Source organism: Molossus molossus, unplaced genomic scaffold (genome assembly GCF_014108415.1).
Source record: "Molossus molossus isolate mMolMol1 unplaced genomic scaffold, mMolMol1.p scaffold_m16_p_1, whole genome shotgun sequence".
In the NCBI taxonomy this organism is placed as follows: Eukaryota; Metazoa; Chordata; class Mammalia; order Chiroptera; family Molossidae; genus Molossus; species Molossus molossus.
In genome coordinates, this window is record NW_023425344.1 from 157,875,196 (window position 1) to 157,888,294 (window position 13,099).

The 13,099-nt window shown below is 56.6% G+C and overlaps 1 protein-coding gene across 2 annotated transcripts; it reads left to right on the top strand.

The window, feature by feature from the left end:
• The first annotated feature begins 213 nt into the window (after positions 1-213).
• On the top strand, positions 214-10,855 carry NFATC4 (nuclear factor of activated T cells 4). Of its 2 annotated transcripts, XR_004959217.1 has the most exons (11): positions 214-506; positions 1,594-2,689; positions 4,045-4,207; positions 4,782-4,981; positions 5,306-5,478; positions 5,941-6,081; positions 6,968-7,023; positions 7,298-7,424; positions 7,613-7,873; positions 8,911-9,163; positions 10,844-10,855. XR_004959217.1 is itself a non-coding variant. In XM_036258181.1 (10 exons), exons 1-10 carry the CDS (start codon positions 407-409, stop codon positions 8,976-8,978), a joined length of 2,712 nt encoding a protein of 903 aa, XP_036114074.1. In that variant the 5' UTR covers positions 214-406; the 3' UTR covers positions 8,979-9,028. The 2 variants fall into 2 exon arrangements, 1 of the variants encoding a protein (XP_036114074.1); XM_036258181.1 differs by lacking the exon at positions 10,844-10,855 and having other exon boundaries at positions 7,613-8,200; positions 8,911-9,028.
• The last annotated feature ends 2,244 nt before the right edge of the window (positions 10,856-13,099 follow it).

Here is a 13,099-nt window from a genome sequence, read left to right on the forward strand (position 1 = left end):
CATTATGGTCATACCACGCTTGAGGGACCGTTTTTCCAATTCAGTTTTGTTCTCTCTCTCCCGTTTTTTTAATTTTTAGGGGGAGGGACTGCAGAAAGGACAGAGAGAGAGGGAGGGTGGGGAAGGACGAGGGGCGCGTGGTTTTCCCATCTCATCCCTGGAGGAGGGGCTGGAGCATCCCGGGCAGCCAATCAGGGACAGGCTGGGGGGGCCGCTTTGAAGAAGTTTGGGGAAAAAAGTTTGGAAAAGTTTCTATAATAACTAGGGGGCGTCCGGAGGGAGGCGGCAGCGGCGGAGGAGGGGGCGTCTCAGAGAAGGGGAGGGAGGGAGCCACGGGTGAAGAGACGCAGCCTCCTGAGCTCCCCCCTCCCATCCTGACCCGGACCTGGGGGCTCTGGCCGGATCCATGGGGGCAGCAAGCTGCGAGGATGAGGAGCTGGAATTTAAGCTGGTGTTCGGGGAGGAAAAGGAGGCCCCCCCGCTGAGCACGGGGGGGCCGGGGGAAGGTTAGTGCGGAGCTGGGAAGGGGTCTTGGGCTGAGTGAAGGAAGGGCCCGGGGATCCTGAGTCTGGGGACTTTGAGGCAGCGAGCCTGGGGTGGGGGATGGGGGGGGGTCAGAGGTTGAGGGTAGTTGCGGGGCTTCGGGGTCTGCAGAGGTCTGCTGGGGGCCGGGAACCACTTTCTCCTTTTTAGGTCGTGACTGGGGTGGGGGTGGGGGTGCCGCTGGCAGCGCGCCGCCTCTCGGCTGGGCCGACTGTCACTGGGATAGGGGGCGAACGGGAACGGCGGTCCTGAGAGCCCCGGGCACCGCCGGGGGCAGGGAAAGTGGGGCTCTGGAGCTTGCCCCTTTCGGACTGAGCTCTGAGCCGGCAGACCCGACGCCCGGGGCCGGGGGCGCTCTCGGGCCCCGCCAGGGCGCCCCTCCCCCTCCCCCGTCTGGCCGCAACTAGAGGCAGATGGCTGGGACTGAGCTGGGGGCGGCGGCCGCCACTCGCACGGAATCTGTGCAGCGCGCGCCCCCTCCCCCCAAACGGGCCGGGCAAGCAGCACCCCCGCCCCCAAATTGGGGGGAGCGAGGGAGGAGCCACCTCCCCTCGTCACCACTGCCCTGATGCCCCCCCCTTCCTTGGCCACTGTTGCGATAGCAACTGGGGCTCCTGCCAGCGCCGTTTGGGGGTTTGGGAACCGCTGCTAATTGGGTTCATGTGTGAGTCGCCCCCCGCCCAGCCCAGCGTCTCTCTAAACGCGCCTCCAGGCCGGGCTCCAGCCCCTCTCGACCCACGTCCCTCACGTTAAGACCTACCCGGTCTGGTACCCGCTGTCCCAGGCCAGGGGGCTTGAAGTGAGCTTTTCCTTGTGGGAAAAAAGTTGGCGCTTCTGAATCTTCTGTTCTACCTTCCGAGGTCCAACTTTGTTTCTGTCTTTGTGCCTCTGAAGGGCACCACAGAGACCTCGCTTTGCTGAGGAGTGGGTGGCATACAAGACTTAGGGGGCTGGTCTCTCAAGGAACCTAGACATCTCACCTGCTTCTCTCTCTCTCCCCATCTCCTGTGGCATCCCTCTCTCTGTTCCCCTCCCTTCCCATTTTGACAGAACTGGACTCAGAGGACACTCCGCCATGCTGTCGTCTGGCCCTGGGGGAGCCCCCTCCCTATGGCGCTGTCCCTATTGGCATTCCCCGGCCACCACCCCCTCGGCCTGGCATGCACTCGCCACCACCCCGCCCAGCCCCCTCACCTGGCACTTGGGAGAGCCAGCCCGCTCGGTCGGTGAGGCTGGGGGGGCCAGGCGGGGGCTCTGCTGGGGCAGGGGGAGGCCGTGTCCTTGAGTGCCCAAGCATCCGCATCACTTCCATCTCTCCCACGCCTGACCCACCAGCCACACTGGAGGACAACCCTGATGCCTGGGGGGACGGCTCCCCCAGGGATTATCCCCCACCTGAAGGCTTTGGAGGCTACCGAGAGTCAGGGGGCCAGGGCGGGGGCCCCTTCTTCAGCCCCAGCCCTGGCAGCAGCAGCCTGTCCTCGTGGAGCTTCTTTTCGGATGCCTCTGACGAGGCAGCCCTGTATGCGGCCTGCGACGAGGTGGAGTCTGAGCTAAACGAAGCCGCCTCCCGCTTTGGCCTGGGCTCCCCACTGCCCTCGCCCCGGGCATCCCCTAGGCCATGGACCCCTGATGATCCCTGGAGCCTGTATGGTCCAAGCCCCGGAGGCCGGGGACCAGAAGATAGCTGGCTGCTTCTCAGCGCTCCTGGGCCCACCCCAGCCTCCCCAAGGCCTGCCTCTCCATGTGGCAAACGGCGATATTCCAGCTCCGGAACCCCATCTTCAGCCTCTCCAGCTCTGTCCCGCAGGGGCAGCCTGGGAGAGGAGGGGCCTGAGCCACCTCCACCACCCCCATTGCCTCTGGCCCGGGATCCTGGCTCCCCTGGCCCTTTTGACTATGTGGGGGCCCCACCAGCGGAAAGCATCCCCCAGAAAACCCGGAGGACTTCCAGCGAGCAGGCGGTGACACTGCCTCGGTCTGAGGAGCCTGCGCCATGCAACGGGAAGCTGCCTTCGGGAGCGGAGGAGGCTACAGCTCCTCCAGGTGGTCCTCGGAAGGAGGTAGCGGGCATGGACTACCTGGCAGTGCCCTCCCCTCTGGCTTGGTCTAAAGCCCGGATTGGGGGACACAGCCCCATCTTCAGGTGAGGGTTGTGCCTGGCACCACTGTTACCACCAGCTGTTCTACTTTGGAGCAGGAGATCAAGGGATGGGTTTGAAGAAAGGTGCTAGAATCAGCAACCAGCTTGGCTACTACCATTTACCCAGTTGTAGGGAGAACTGAAACAACAGCACACCTTCTACAAACCGATAATTTGTAAAAGGATAATCATTTTCTGTGGACCAATTAATAAAAGCAGCCCCCCAACCCCTTAGGCAAAGGGGGGTTCCTCTGGGGTTCCCCCACACCTACCTCTGGACTAGTACTGTCTGGACATGGACTGTGGACTAGATTTCAGACCTACACGGGATAGCAGGAAGTCCCCCTTTCTAACTTTTCATTTCTAGGGCCTGACTTGTGTCTTAAAAGTATAGCTCCTCATCTGAATTGAAATAGCATGTATTTGCAAGACAAAAATTCATATTAAAACAAGGAGCTCTTGCATTCTTCTACCCCTTTACCCTCAAAGAATCCATAATCCTAAAACTTGGAATGTCAGATGGAGCTGGCTCCATTCAGGAAAGTTTCCTGGGGAAAGAAACCTTAACACCAGTTCTCCCTGGTTCCTGTAGGACAGGATTTCTCATCCTCAGCAGTATTGCTATTTTGAGCAGGATAATTCTTTGTTGAGGATGCTGTGCTGGGCACTGTAGGATGGTTTAGCAGCGTCTCTTCTAGTAGCACACCCTCCTCTAGTGTGACAACAAAAAATGTCTCTAGACATGGCCAAATATCACCTGGGGACAATCACCAGTTGAGGTCCTCTGTCTTAAGGTATCTGGAAGCTCAATACAGGAAAGTTGCACATTTGTAACACCCAGTTTCTGAACTGAACCTGTCCAACCCCAACTAGTGGAATGGGCACTGGCCTGAGAAGAGTGTGTGCTCAGTTCTGGCTTCTGCCAGTCATTGCTTGGCCCACTGTGTTCTATCATCCGAGTCTCTTTATTTGAAAAACGAAGGGGTTTATCTCCGAGGCCATTTCCAGTCTGAAACGGTGCTTCTTTGCTGGACTTTTCCCATCCAGGTCTCAAGGACTAGGATGGGCTTTGGGTTTCCCTGTATCCAAGTGAACACTTGCCACCTCAGACCCTGTGCTCAGAGCTGGAAAGGAGGGAGTCTCAGGCCTGGTGCTATCTTCCACACCCTCATCTTGAGGGACTTGGAGGGGCCTGTCTCCTCTTATCTTGCTTCTGGGTTTTTGGATTGTTTTATTTCTGCTGTGATTTCTCCCACACTCAAATCCTCTCCTCCATGGCATCTCAGGGAGCTGAGACTCACGCTGTGCTGACCGGGGTCTGAGGCTGCAGATGACTAGTGCTCTTCTCTTCTGTGCAGGACCTCTGCCCTACCCCCACTGGACTGGCCTCTGCCCAGCCAGTATGAACAGCTGGAGCTGAGGATTGAGGTGCAGCCTAGAGCCCACCACCGGGCCCACTACGAGACAGAGGGCAGCCGAGGTGCTGTCAAAGCTGCCCCTGGTGGTCACCCGGTAGTCAAGGTAAGAGGCAGAAGCTGGGCCTTGTAGCCTTTCTCCTCTCCAGTCCCAGATCCCTGCAGATGGGCTCCCACTGTGCAGACCCGTGGCACTGCCCTTTCCCACACTCCCTCTCAGCAGTGACCGGCAGGCAGGCGGGAGTTGGGGGAGGAAGGGTGCCCTTCAAGAACCCGGATATACTTTCTGCTCCTCTATCCCTCCACCCCCGCTCCCCTCATCCCATGGGACACCAGCCTCATGTCTACTGTGGAAAATGATGGCCTGCCAGATGTGGGGGAGGGCTTAGGCTGAGGCCAAAGTTTACTGGGAGTTAGGTTGTCTCCATTGAGTTGGGCCAGTCTCTCTTGGGAGAATTTCCCTTTTGCCCAGCTCAGTTTGAGCCTTATTCCAAGAATAACACTGTGAACTCCAGGCCACGTTTTCTCCACAACTGGTGCCCAATTCCCCCTGGGAATCCCTTCCAGGATATCCTTTGTCTTTCAGCGTCCTCACCCCTTGGTGGGTTGAAAACCCTGGGATGGATGAAGGACGAGACAGTGAAGATTTCAGTTGGGTTGCCTGTGTCTCTCTCTGCCAGCTCCTAGGCTATAGCGAGAAGCCGCTGACCCTCCAGATGTTCATCGGTACTGCAGACGAAAGGAATCTGCGGCCTCATGCTTTCTACCAGGTGCACCGCATCACTGGCAAGATGGTGGCCACGGCCAGCTATGAAGCTGTAGTCAGTGGCACCAAGGTGTTGGAGATGACTCTGCTTCCGGAGAACAACATGGCAGCCAAGTAGGTTCCCACGCTACTTCCCCTCAGTCCTCAGGCTTTAGGACCATTCGTTTCCATGGGTCCCAAGCTAGGCCCACTCTTCCTCTTCCCAGAAGAGCTAGACATCCTCCACAGGAGCAGTATAAGGCCTTTCCTCCACCTGGAAGAGGACTTAAGGGGCTGGGGAGCAGTCTGCAGAGGTTAATCTCTGGGTTAAAATAGCCCTCCTAGGCTCCCAGAGGTCTTCAGGGCTTTGGATAGAGAGCAGGGGCTTTCCTCTTGGGGCGTGGGCATGACCGTTCTGGCTTCAGCTGGGAAGACTTGCTTTCCATTCTTTGCCTTCAGCATTGACTGCGCTGGAATCCTGAAGCTTCGGAATTCAGACATTGAACTGCGGAAGGGTGAGACGGATATCGGGCGCAAGAACACGCGTGTGCGGCTGGTATTCCGGGTACACGTGCCCCAGGGCAGCGGGAAGGTCGTCTCTGTGCAGACAGCATCGGTGCCCATTGAGTGCTGTGAGCAAAGAGGCCCTATGCCATCTCTCTGTCTCTTGTGACCCTCTTGTCTGTGTGTCTGTGTCCTCGGCATAGTGTCCTGTGTCCCGTCTGTCCTGCCTAGCCCTATAAGGGAGTTAGCCCTCGTTTCTGCCCTGGAGGGGTGGGAGGAATGTTCTAATTTGTCCCTGCTGCAGACTCTGTCTCTGGGCTGGACTAGAGTGGCCCTGTCCTCCCTCTGCCCTGGGTAGCCCTGTGCACTTGTTTGGATAACTCTCTGGCCTACCCTGTTGGCCTCACTCTGCCTGGGTGGCTCTTTTCATGGTGGGTGCCACCCCAGGGACTCCGTGGGTTTACTTGTACACCTGCCACTGAGGAGGGCTCCTCCGGGGCCCTGTGGCAGTTATTCCAAGGAGGCGGGGGCAGAGGAGGCTGTCCTCTCCATACTCAGCCCAGCCAGGCCTTTCCTGCACTGCCCCGCAGCCCAGCGCTCGGCTCAAGAGCTGCCCCAGGTGGAGGCCTACAGCCCCAGTGCCTGCTCCGTGCGAGGAGGAGAGGAGCTGGTGCTCACCGGCTCCAACTTCCTGCCAGACTCCAAGGTGGTGTTCATTGAGAGGGGTCCCGGTGAGTACCCACGGGGGAGGGGAGGGCAGGAGGGCAGGCAGGGAGAGTTGGGACCGCCGGTGAAGGAACTCTGGCACTGCCACTGAACCAGCTTCTCTGTAAAAGGGGGCAGGTAGACTGTCCTTCCTCTTGGACTGTCTGCCTCCCGGGCATGACAGCAATCTAGAATGCTCAGAACGATGAGCAAGTGTAAGAAGTATGCATTCCATTTTTAAAGGACAGGTCAGCCTTGAGATCATTGACCCCATGTTCATAGGGTCCATGAAGAGAAAGGAAATGGTAACTTACACCCTCATAGTCCCACGCTCAGCCCCTCCTGAGTTATGATCCTGGTAGCACGACTATGATTACAAGAGCCTGTGACATACCCCAAGATGGAGCTCCAGGGGTGGAGAGGGAAGACTGATGGGCCCAGGTGCACCCACTAGCCTGAGGTCTTTGTCCTCCTCCAACCCTGACCACCAAGAGCCTTAGCCCCTACACTTGACTAGAACAGATTTTGAGGTGCTGGATCATGAGACTTGAGGTCTCATTGCTTTCCTTCAAGCTAGGACCCCTTCCTATCCTTGAACTTCCTCCCAGCACTGTCATGGGAGGGGATGTTTGGAGCTGGATGAGAGGGTTCAAGAGTTGCTCTGTCACCCACTTCCCCTGGTCCCTAGGGTCATGTCTCTTGGTCTCAGTTTGCTGCTTTATATTTTGTGGACATTTTTTAACCCTGCCTTGTCCATTCCATTGAGTAAATATGCAGTGGGCTTCTTTGTGCGTGAAGCCTTGTGGGGGGCTCTGAGTCTAGCCTTGGCCCCAGCAGGAGGGGAGATGGCAGGGGACTGGGCCCGGGCAGGGCCCTGGGGCCCGGCTGGAGCCATCTCTTCCCCCTGCACAGATGGAAAGCTGCAATGGGAGGAGGAGGCCACTGTGAACCGGTTGCAGAGCAATGAGGTACCAGTGTCACTGGGGTGCCCACGCTGGGGGCGGGGCAGGGAAGGAGTCAGGGATTCCCAGCTATGTCCCTTGCCCATGGGAATGGACTCCAGAGGTGACCTGTTCTTTCTAGAGGACACATTCTGGCCACTCCGGAAGCAGGTTCTTCTCTACGGAACAAACTTGGCTCCTTAGAAAATGGAAAAATCCAGGAGGTGGAGTTCGGGTCCCTGTAAGGGCTGGGCTGAGCCTAGGTCCCTGAGGGCTCCCTGCCTCATCCTCTCCTTCCCAGGTGACACTGACCCTGACTGTCCCCGAGTACAGCAACAAGCGGGTGTCCCGGCCTGTCCAGGTCTACTTTTATGTCTCCAACGGGCGCAGGAAGCGCAGCCCTACCCAGAGTTTCAAGTTCCTGCCTGGTGCGCTCTAGGACAGCCCATGGTGGGGTGTGGGGATATGGGGAGCTGTGACAGGGCAGAGGGGTGCCATGCCCCATCGTGAGGGGCCAGGGGATGGAAGAAAGCTGGGATGGGAAGGTGGATGGAGGGTGTGCAGTGAGGAGCCCGCCAGCCTTCTCACCAGTGTGTCCTGCTTCCCATCCCCGCAGTGATCTTCAAAGAGGAGCCCCTCCCAGATTCATCTCTCCGGGGCTTTCCTTCAGCCTCAGGCCCCTCCTTTGGTACTGACATGGACTTCTCACCACCCAGGCCCCCCTACCCCTCCTATCCCCATGAAGATTCTGCTTATGAACCACCTTACTTGTCAGAAGGCTTCAGCTATGGCACACCCCCTCTGTACCCCCAAACGGGGCCCCCACCATCATATAGACCTGGCCTTCGGATGTTCCCTGAGACTGGGGGTACCACAGGTTGTGCCCGCCCACCTCCAGTTTCCTTCCTTCCCCGGCCCTTTCCTAGTGACCCCTATGGGGGACGGGGCTCCCCTTTTCCCCTGGGGCTGCCATTCCCTCCTCCAGCCCCTTTCCGGCCTCCACTGCCTTCCTCCCCACCGCTGGAAGGCCCCTTCCCTCCCCAGAGTGGTGTTCATCCCCCAGCCACTGAGGGGTACAATGAGGTAGGGCCAAGCTACGGCCCTGGGGAGGGGACTCCGGAGCAAGAGAAATCCAGGGGTGGCTACAGCAGCGGCAGCGGCTTCCGAGACAGTGTTCCCATCCAGGGCATCACGCTGGAGGAAGGTAAGGCCCAGAGGCTCCTAACCTGCGAGTGCGTGTGTGGAAGAGGTTGCTCGGCATGTTTACTGAGGGCTGGAGCCTGGCCTCCCAGAAACTGGGCATCCTTGGTCCCTTGGGGCTGGTCAGAGGGTCTCAGGAGGCAATGTCTTGGTGCATGCAGCCACCTGAACCTAGTTAATTTAATTCTGAAGAATGCGTGGAGTTTCTGTCTGTGCCTCAGATCACAAAAGTCTCTGGCTAGAAATACTTTCAAGATTACTTAATCCAGTCCCCCAGTTTGCAGATTTAGGCACCGACTTTCAGAGAGGAGCAGTGGCTTGCTGAGGTCCCAGTCAGGCACGTTTTTCCTTCCCTCAGCTTCCCCCTAAACATGGCGACTGTGGTCAGGATTGGTGATGAGGGACTGTCATATTTGCCTCTTCCTCCCACTGACTACACCCACCATTGGCCCTGCTGACAGCGACAGTCCTGACCCTGCAGGCTGCTGAGCCAGCAGGAAAGGGCTGGAACGGGGGCCTGGGAGTCCACATGAATGGAGTTGAGCAAGATTTGATTGGGAGCAGGTGTCAAGACACATTGGGCAAACTGAGGCCCAGTGGAGGAGGAGCCTAGAGGCATCGTAGACTGAGGCCTGCCTTGAATGGATTGGGGGGTTTCTGGAAATGGAGGGGACCTGCTCCTAGCCCAGTCTCTGAACTGTCCCTCCTTTACAGTGAGTGAGATCATTGGCCGAGACCTGAGTGGCTTCCCTGCACCTTCTGGAGAAGAGTCTCCTGCTTGAACCATCGTCTGGCAACCCCAGCCTCCGCGGCCCTCTCCTGCCCTGCTCACTCCCCCTTCATCCTGGGATGATGGTTCCAGAAGCTTGGGACCAATCTGGTTCTTCTTTCCCCAGCTTTTGCCTCCCACCCCCCCTGCCCTCCCTCTCTTCCCATAGCTGCGTGGTGGCCCCCTGGGCCTGGTGCTGTCAGGGAGGGCTCAGGGAGGGACAGCACAGAGGACGAATGGGTGGAGACAGGCTGGGTGTGAGGACTGACTGAAGTGAAGGCTGTGTCTAGGTTGTGGACGGGCCCTGGTGCTGGGAGGCTGGGGACAGGTGGATGGGTAATAAAATGCTCACTGACCAGTGCTTCAGGCTCCAGAACTCTTTGGAGAGAGAGGAGGGGCAGCTTACCCTGGCCTTAGGTGGCTTAGAGGTTGGAAAGAGATGGGATGTGGCTGGGGTCACTGTACCCCAAAGAGCTTCTCAGAGCAGGGGGCTGGGGAGGCCTTGGAGGGGTCCCAGAGGCTCCCAACCGGGTCAAGGTTGGGGGCCAGAGTTTCAGTAGGCCTTTCCTCCCTGGGATTCAGATTCCTGTAGGGTCTTTGGGATGGGGCCCAGGAATCTCTGTTTTCAAGTTTTTTTTCTCTTTCTATCACCCAGATGATTCTGATTTATAGCCAAGGTCAGGAAATACCAATCTAGTCTTTTTCCCTTCACAAAGGAGGAATCTGAGACTCAGAGAGGGAAGGGGCTTGCCCAAGGTCACACAGCTAATCAGTAACACATGGAATGCTTGGGCTCCTGACTCCAGCCTACTGTCAGATACCCTGACTCATCAGGCTCAGGCTCCTGAAGTTTATCTCCATGGAGTAGGCCTGGGGGTGAGGGAGGGCTGGCATGGGTCTATCCACAGTCTGGATTCTTGGGGACGGTGGAAAGATCTGTGCTTTAGAGGTAGACTTCAAGAAGCCAAGCAAGCTCTCTAGCAGCTCCGAGTGCCACCTGCTCTGGGGCCCAGTGCATTGTATGAGCTCCTGGCCTGGCCTGCAGGTATGCCCATATATCACCAGTGACAGGCCCATGGTCAAACCTGGTTTGTCCCTTGTCTTGACAGCCTATATGGCCAAGTCCCCAGTGGATTGGGGAAAGTCAGGCCTTGTCAGCCCTGCTCACATGGAGCCTGGCATACAGTAGGCACTGAGTACCACCAGCCTGAGCTGGCTATGCCTGAATGCTGGGGGCTATACCCAAAATATTCCCAGGGAGTTGGTACTCAGGAAACTGGCCTCGCCTCCAGGCTGGTGGGGCCTCTCTATGTCCAGTGGGTCCAGACAGGTCTGGCAAGAACCCATGTGTTCAGGGGTGGGTGTGAGAGAAACTGGCTCTGGAATGGAGAACGAGAACCAGGACGACCCTCAGTAACAAGGAATTTCCTTTAACTTCCTGAATACAAACTGCTGTGGATCAAACTGACATCAAGTAATCAGCTCATTGGGCCTTGTCTGCTTTTCAGATACCCTCCAGTGGGGGCCAGAGTCATTGCCCTGAAATTTCCATGTCAGGAGGGACCATGGGATACATGAGTTATGTCCAGCATTCTTCAACTTCCCCCACCCCCACCTCATACCCCAAGATCTCTAACTAGGGGTAGGTCAGCTTCTGTGAGTGAAAAGCTACAGTGAAGGAGACTCACTGCCTCCCAAGGTAGACGATTTTACATTCTGCCAGGGTACTGCCTTTCATTCATTGCCAGATATTTATCAAGCAGCTAAATGCCCCCAACTGGTCCTGGAGGGCCTCTTAGCCTCATGAGGCAACAGTAAGTCAAAATCTCATTATAACTCAACAGCTTAACTCAGTAAATATTTCTTCTAGAATGCCAGGTCTTGGGGGGCAGTGAACAATTTTATTATAGGGTGCAGAAGGAACAGAGAGCAGGGGCACTCCATCCAGCCGTGGGAGCTACAGGGAACTTCAGGGGTGACCTCTAGATTGAGACGTGAAGTATGATGGCACTGACCAGCCCAACAGCAGGAAAAGGCAGGCCAGGCAGAGCCACCAGAATGGGCCAGGTTCCCGAGGAGGGAGGCGAACGGGAAGGCTGACAGGTGGAGGGCCTGCCACACCTGAAGGACCAGGGGAAGTTGTGTGTGATAGGGGTGGGGAAAGGTTACGTTCTGGAAGTGTGTGTATGTGGGGTGGGGGTGGGGCGGCTGAGGAGGGACTGGATGGGAAAGCACAGGCTGGATCCTGAGGGATCTCGTAGCCCTGCCAGGGAATTTAGTTCTCCAAGGATGATGGGTGCTTTCTCAGTAGATGGAAGGCCTTAAGCTGGGAGTGATACAATAAAGTTGCCATAAAGTTCCTCCTGGGGTGAGCTGACACCTGCTTCCCTGTGAGTGCTGGGCAAGGAGGCCCTCACTTCATAGGCCTAATCCTTCTCCCCTGTAGAACCCTAATGTGAGGCAGCCTCCCCGGGTCATTGTCTCTTCCCAGGATCCCTACAGACATCTAGCTCCCTGAGGCTGGAGTTGGGAGGGGAGAAGAATGCTGGACCTTCAGCTGGTGTCAGAAAATACTTTCTTGGTCAGGGTTTCCCCTAGTGTGGTCTGAGGATTACTTGCATTTGAATCACTAGGTGGTGGAGGGGGTGTGGTTTGCTTTGTTTTGGTTTGGTTTTTAATGTAGATTCCTAGGCAACCCTGACCTTCTCATGGTGGGTGGGGGGTGGCGCGGGGAGGGTTGGTGGCAGGCTGAGGTAACTGCGTTCTCAAAAGTAAAGAGTGCTCTGGGTAATCCTTCAGCATCATCTAGTTGAGAACGAGAGTCATTTGTCAAATAAGTGTCAGTTCTTCCCACTCCAAACTCTGTAATAGCTCCCTGGCTCCTCACAGATCTTGTCTGGGCTGCTGTGGGTAGAGGGTCACCTGGGAAAGTATACTTAGGGGAGGAGAAGGACACACACATTCTTGACATTGCAACTCATCTCTTCCCTCTCCTGGCTCTGTCTTGCTGCTTAGATAATATACGATGGCGTCAGGGACAGCCTGGAAACCGGTGCAGGAGTAGTTTCCCCTGGAGCTGACTGAGTCTCCTTCTCCGACTGGAACTCTGGGCCTCCTAAGTGCCTAGGGAGGGCTCCCCACTGGAACTCGGGGCCTCCAAAATGCCTGGGGAGGGCTCAGTGGAGAGCCGTGTAGTTGGGTTTCGGGTTGTGCTGGTGCCTTGGAGCCACCGCCAGACCCTTGCAGTAAAGCAGCATCTTTCTCACTTCCTGGAAATTCCAGATGTGGGAAGTGCATAGGGGTTCAGCTGCTCTTTTAAGAGCTGGTTTTAGTAGCCTCCATGTCTGATCGCTCACTTAGTTAACTCCCCACAAAGTCCTCTAGGGCCCCTGGTCTGTACCAAACCCTGTACTAGGCACAAGGGACCTGGGCAACGCACTGGGGCAACCTAATCACAAGTGGGAGAGACCTTCCTGCCTGGAGATGGGGTCGGGTGGTCTGAGCTGCCTGAGAGACAGACATGATATGTCGCTATGGAAACACTGGAACTGAGCCCAAGAAGGGGGGTAAAAACACATTTTACAAAGGCAGGTGACTTTGAGCTGAGTCTTTACAGAGAAGTGGGAGTTTTCTGGGTAAACAGGAGAGGGATGAGAGAGGGTCATACCTGGGGGTTCAAGTGTATGAGGTCAAGACCAAACAGGTGGGAAGAAATCAGACTTGAGATGCTTTAATAGGCAATGCTAAGGAGTGTGAATAACAAATAACAGGGTCACTGAGTTGGTCAAAGAGTCTACAGGTGTGTGTGTGTGTGAGGGAGGGGAAAAGAGAGAGAGAGAGAGAGAGATTTAAGGTTTAGAAGCTGTGTGGAGAGATAGTGACAGGGAGACCATAAAGAAGGGTTTTGCAGTAATTCAGGCAAGAGGAGTCTGGGCTCTACCTACTACTTGGCTCAGCTAAGCAGGATGAGCTGTTCCTAACAGGGAACAGGAAAGGTCCTGGGTTGGAGCCCTCGCTCAGCCAATCATCTGTGTGATGCCTAGCACATCCCACATGTAGCTGGGCCCTAGCTGCCTGCTGTAAATATTTACTGAGCTCCTACTACGTACGTGCAGGGCCCTGTGTTAGCTACAG

What these genes read in the sequence shown, in the direction of transcription:
- NFATC4 (XM_036258181.1), top strand. Translation starts at nt 407, where the DNA reads ATGGGGGCAGCAAGCTGCGAGGATGAGGAGCTGGAATTTAAGCTGGTG. An exon ending in ACCGGTTGCAGAGCAATGAG is followed by an intron (nt 7,024 to 7,297) that starts GTACCAGTGTCA and finishes TCTCCTTCCCAG; the next exon opens with GTGACACTGACCCTGACTGT. An exon ending in GAGTTTCAAGTTCCTGCCTG is followed by an intron (nt 7,425 to 7,612) that starts GTGCGCTCTAGG and finishes CCATCCCCGCAG; the next exon opens with TGATCTTCAAAGAGGAGCCC.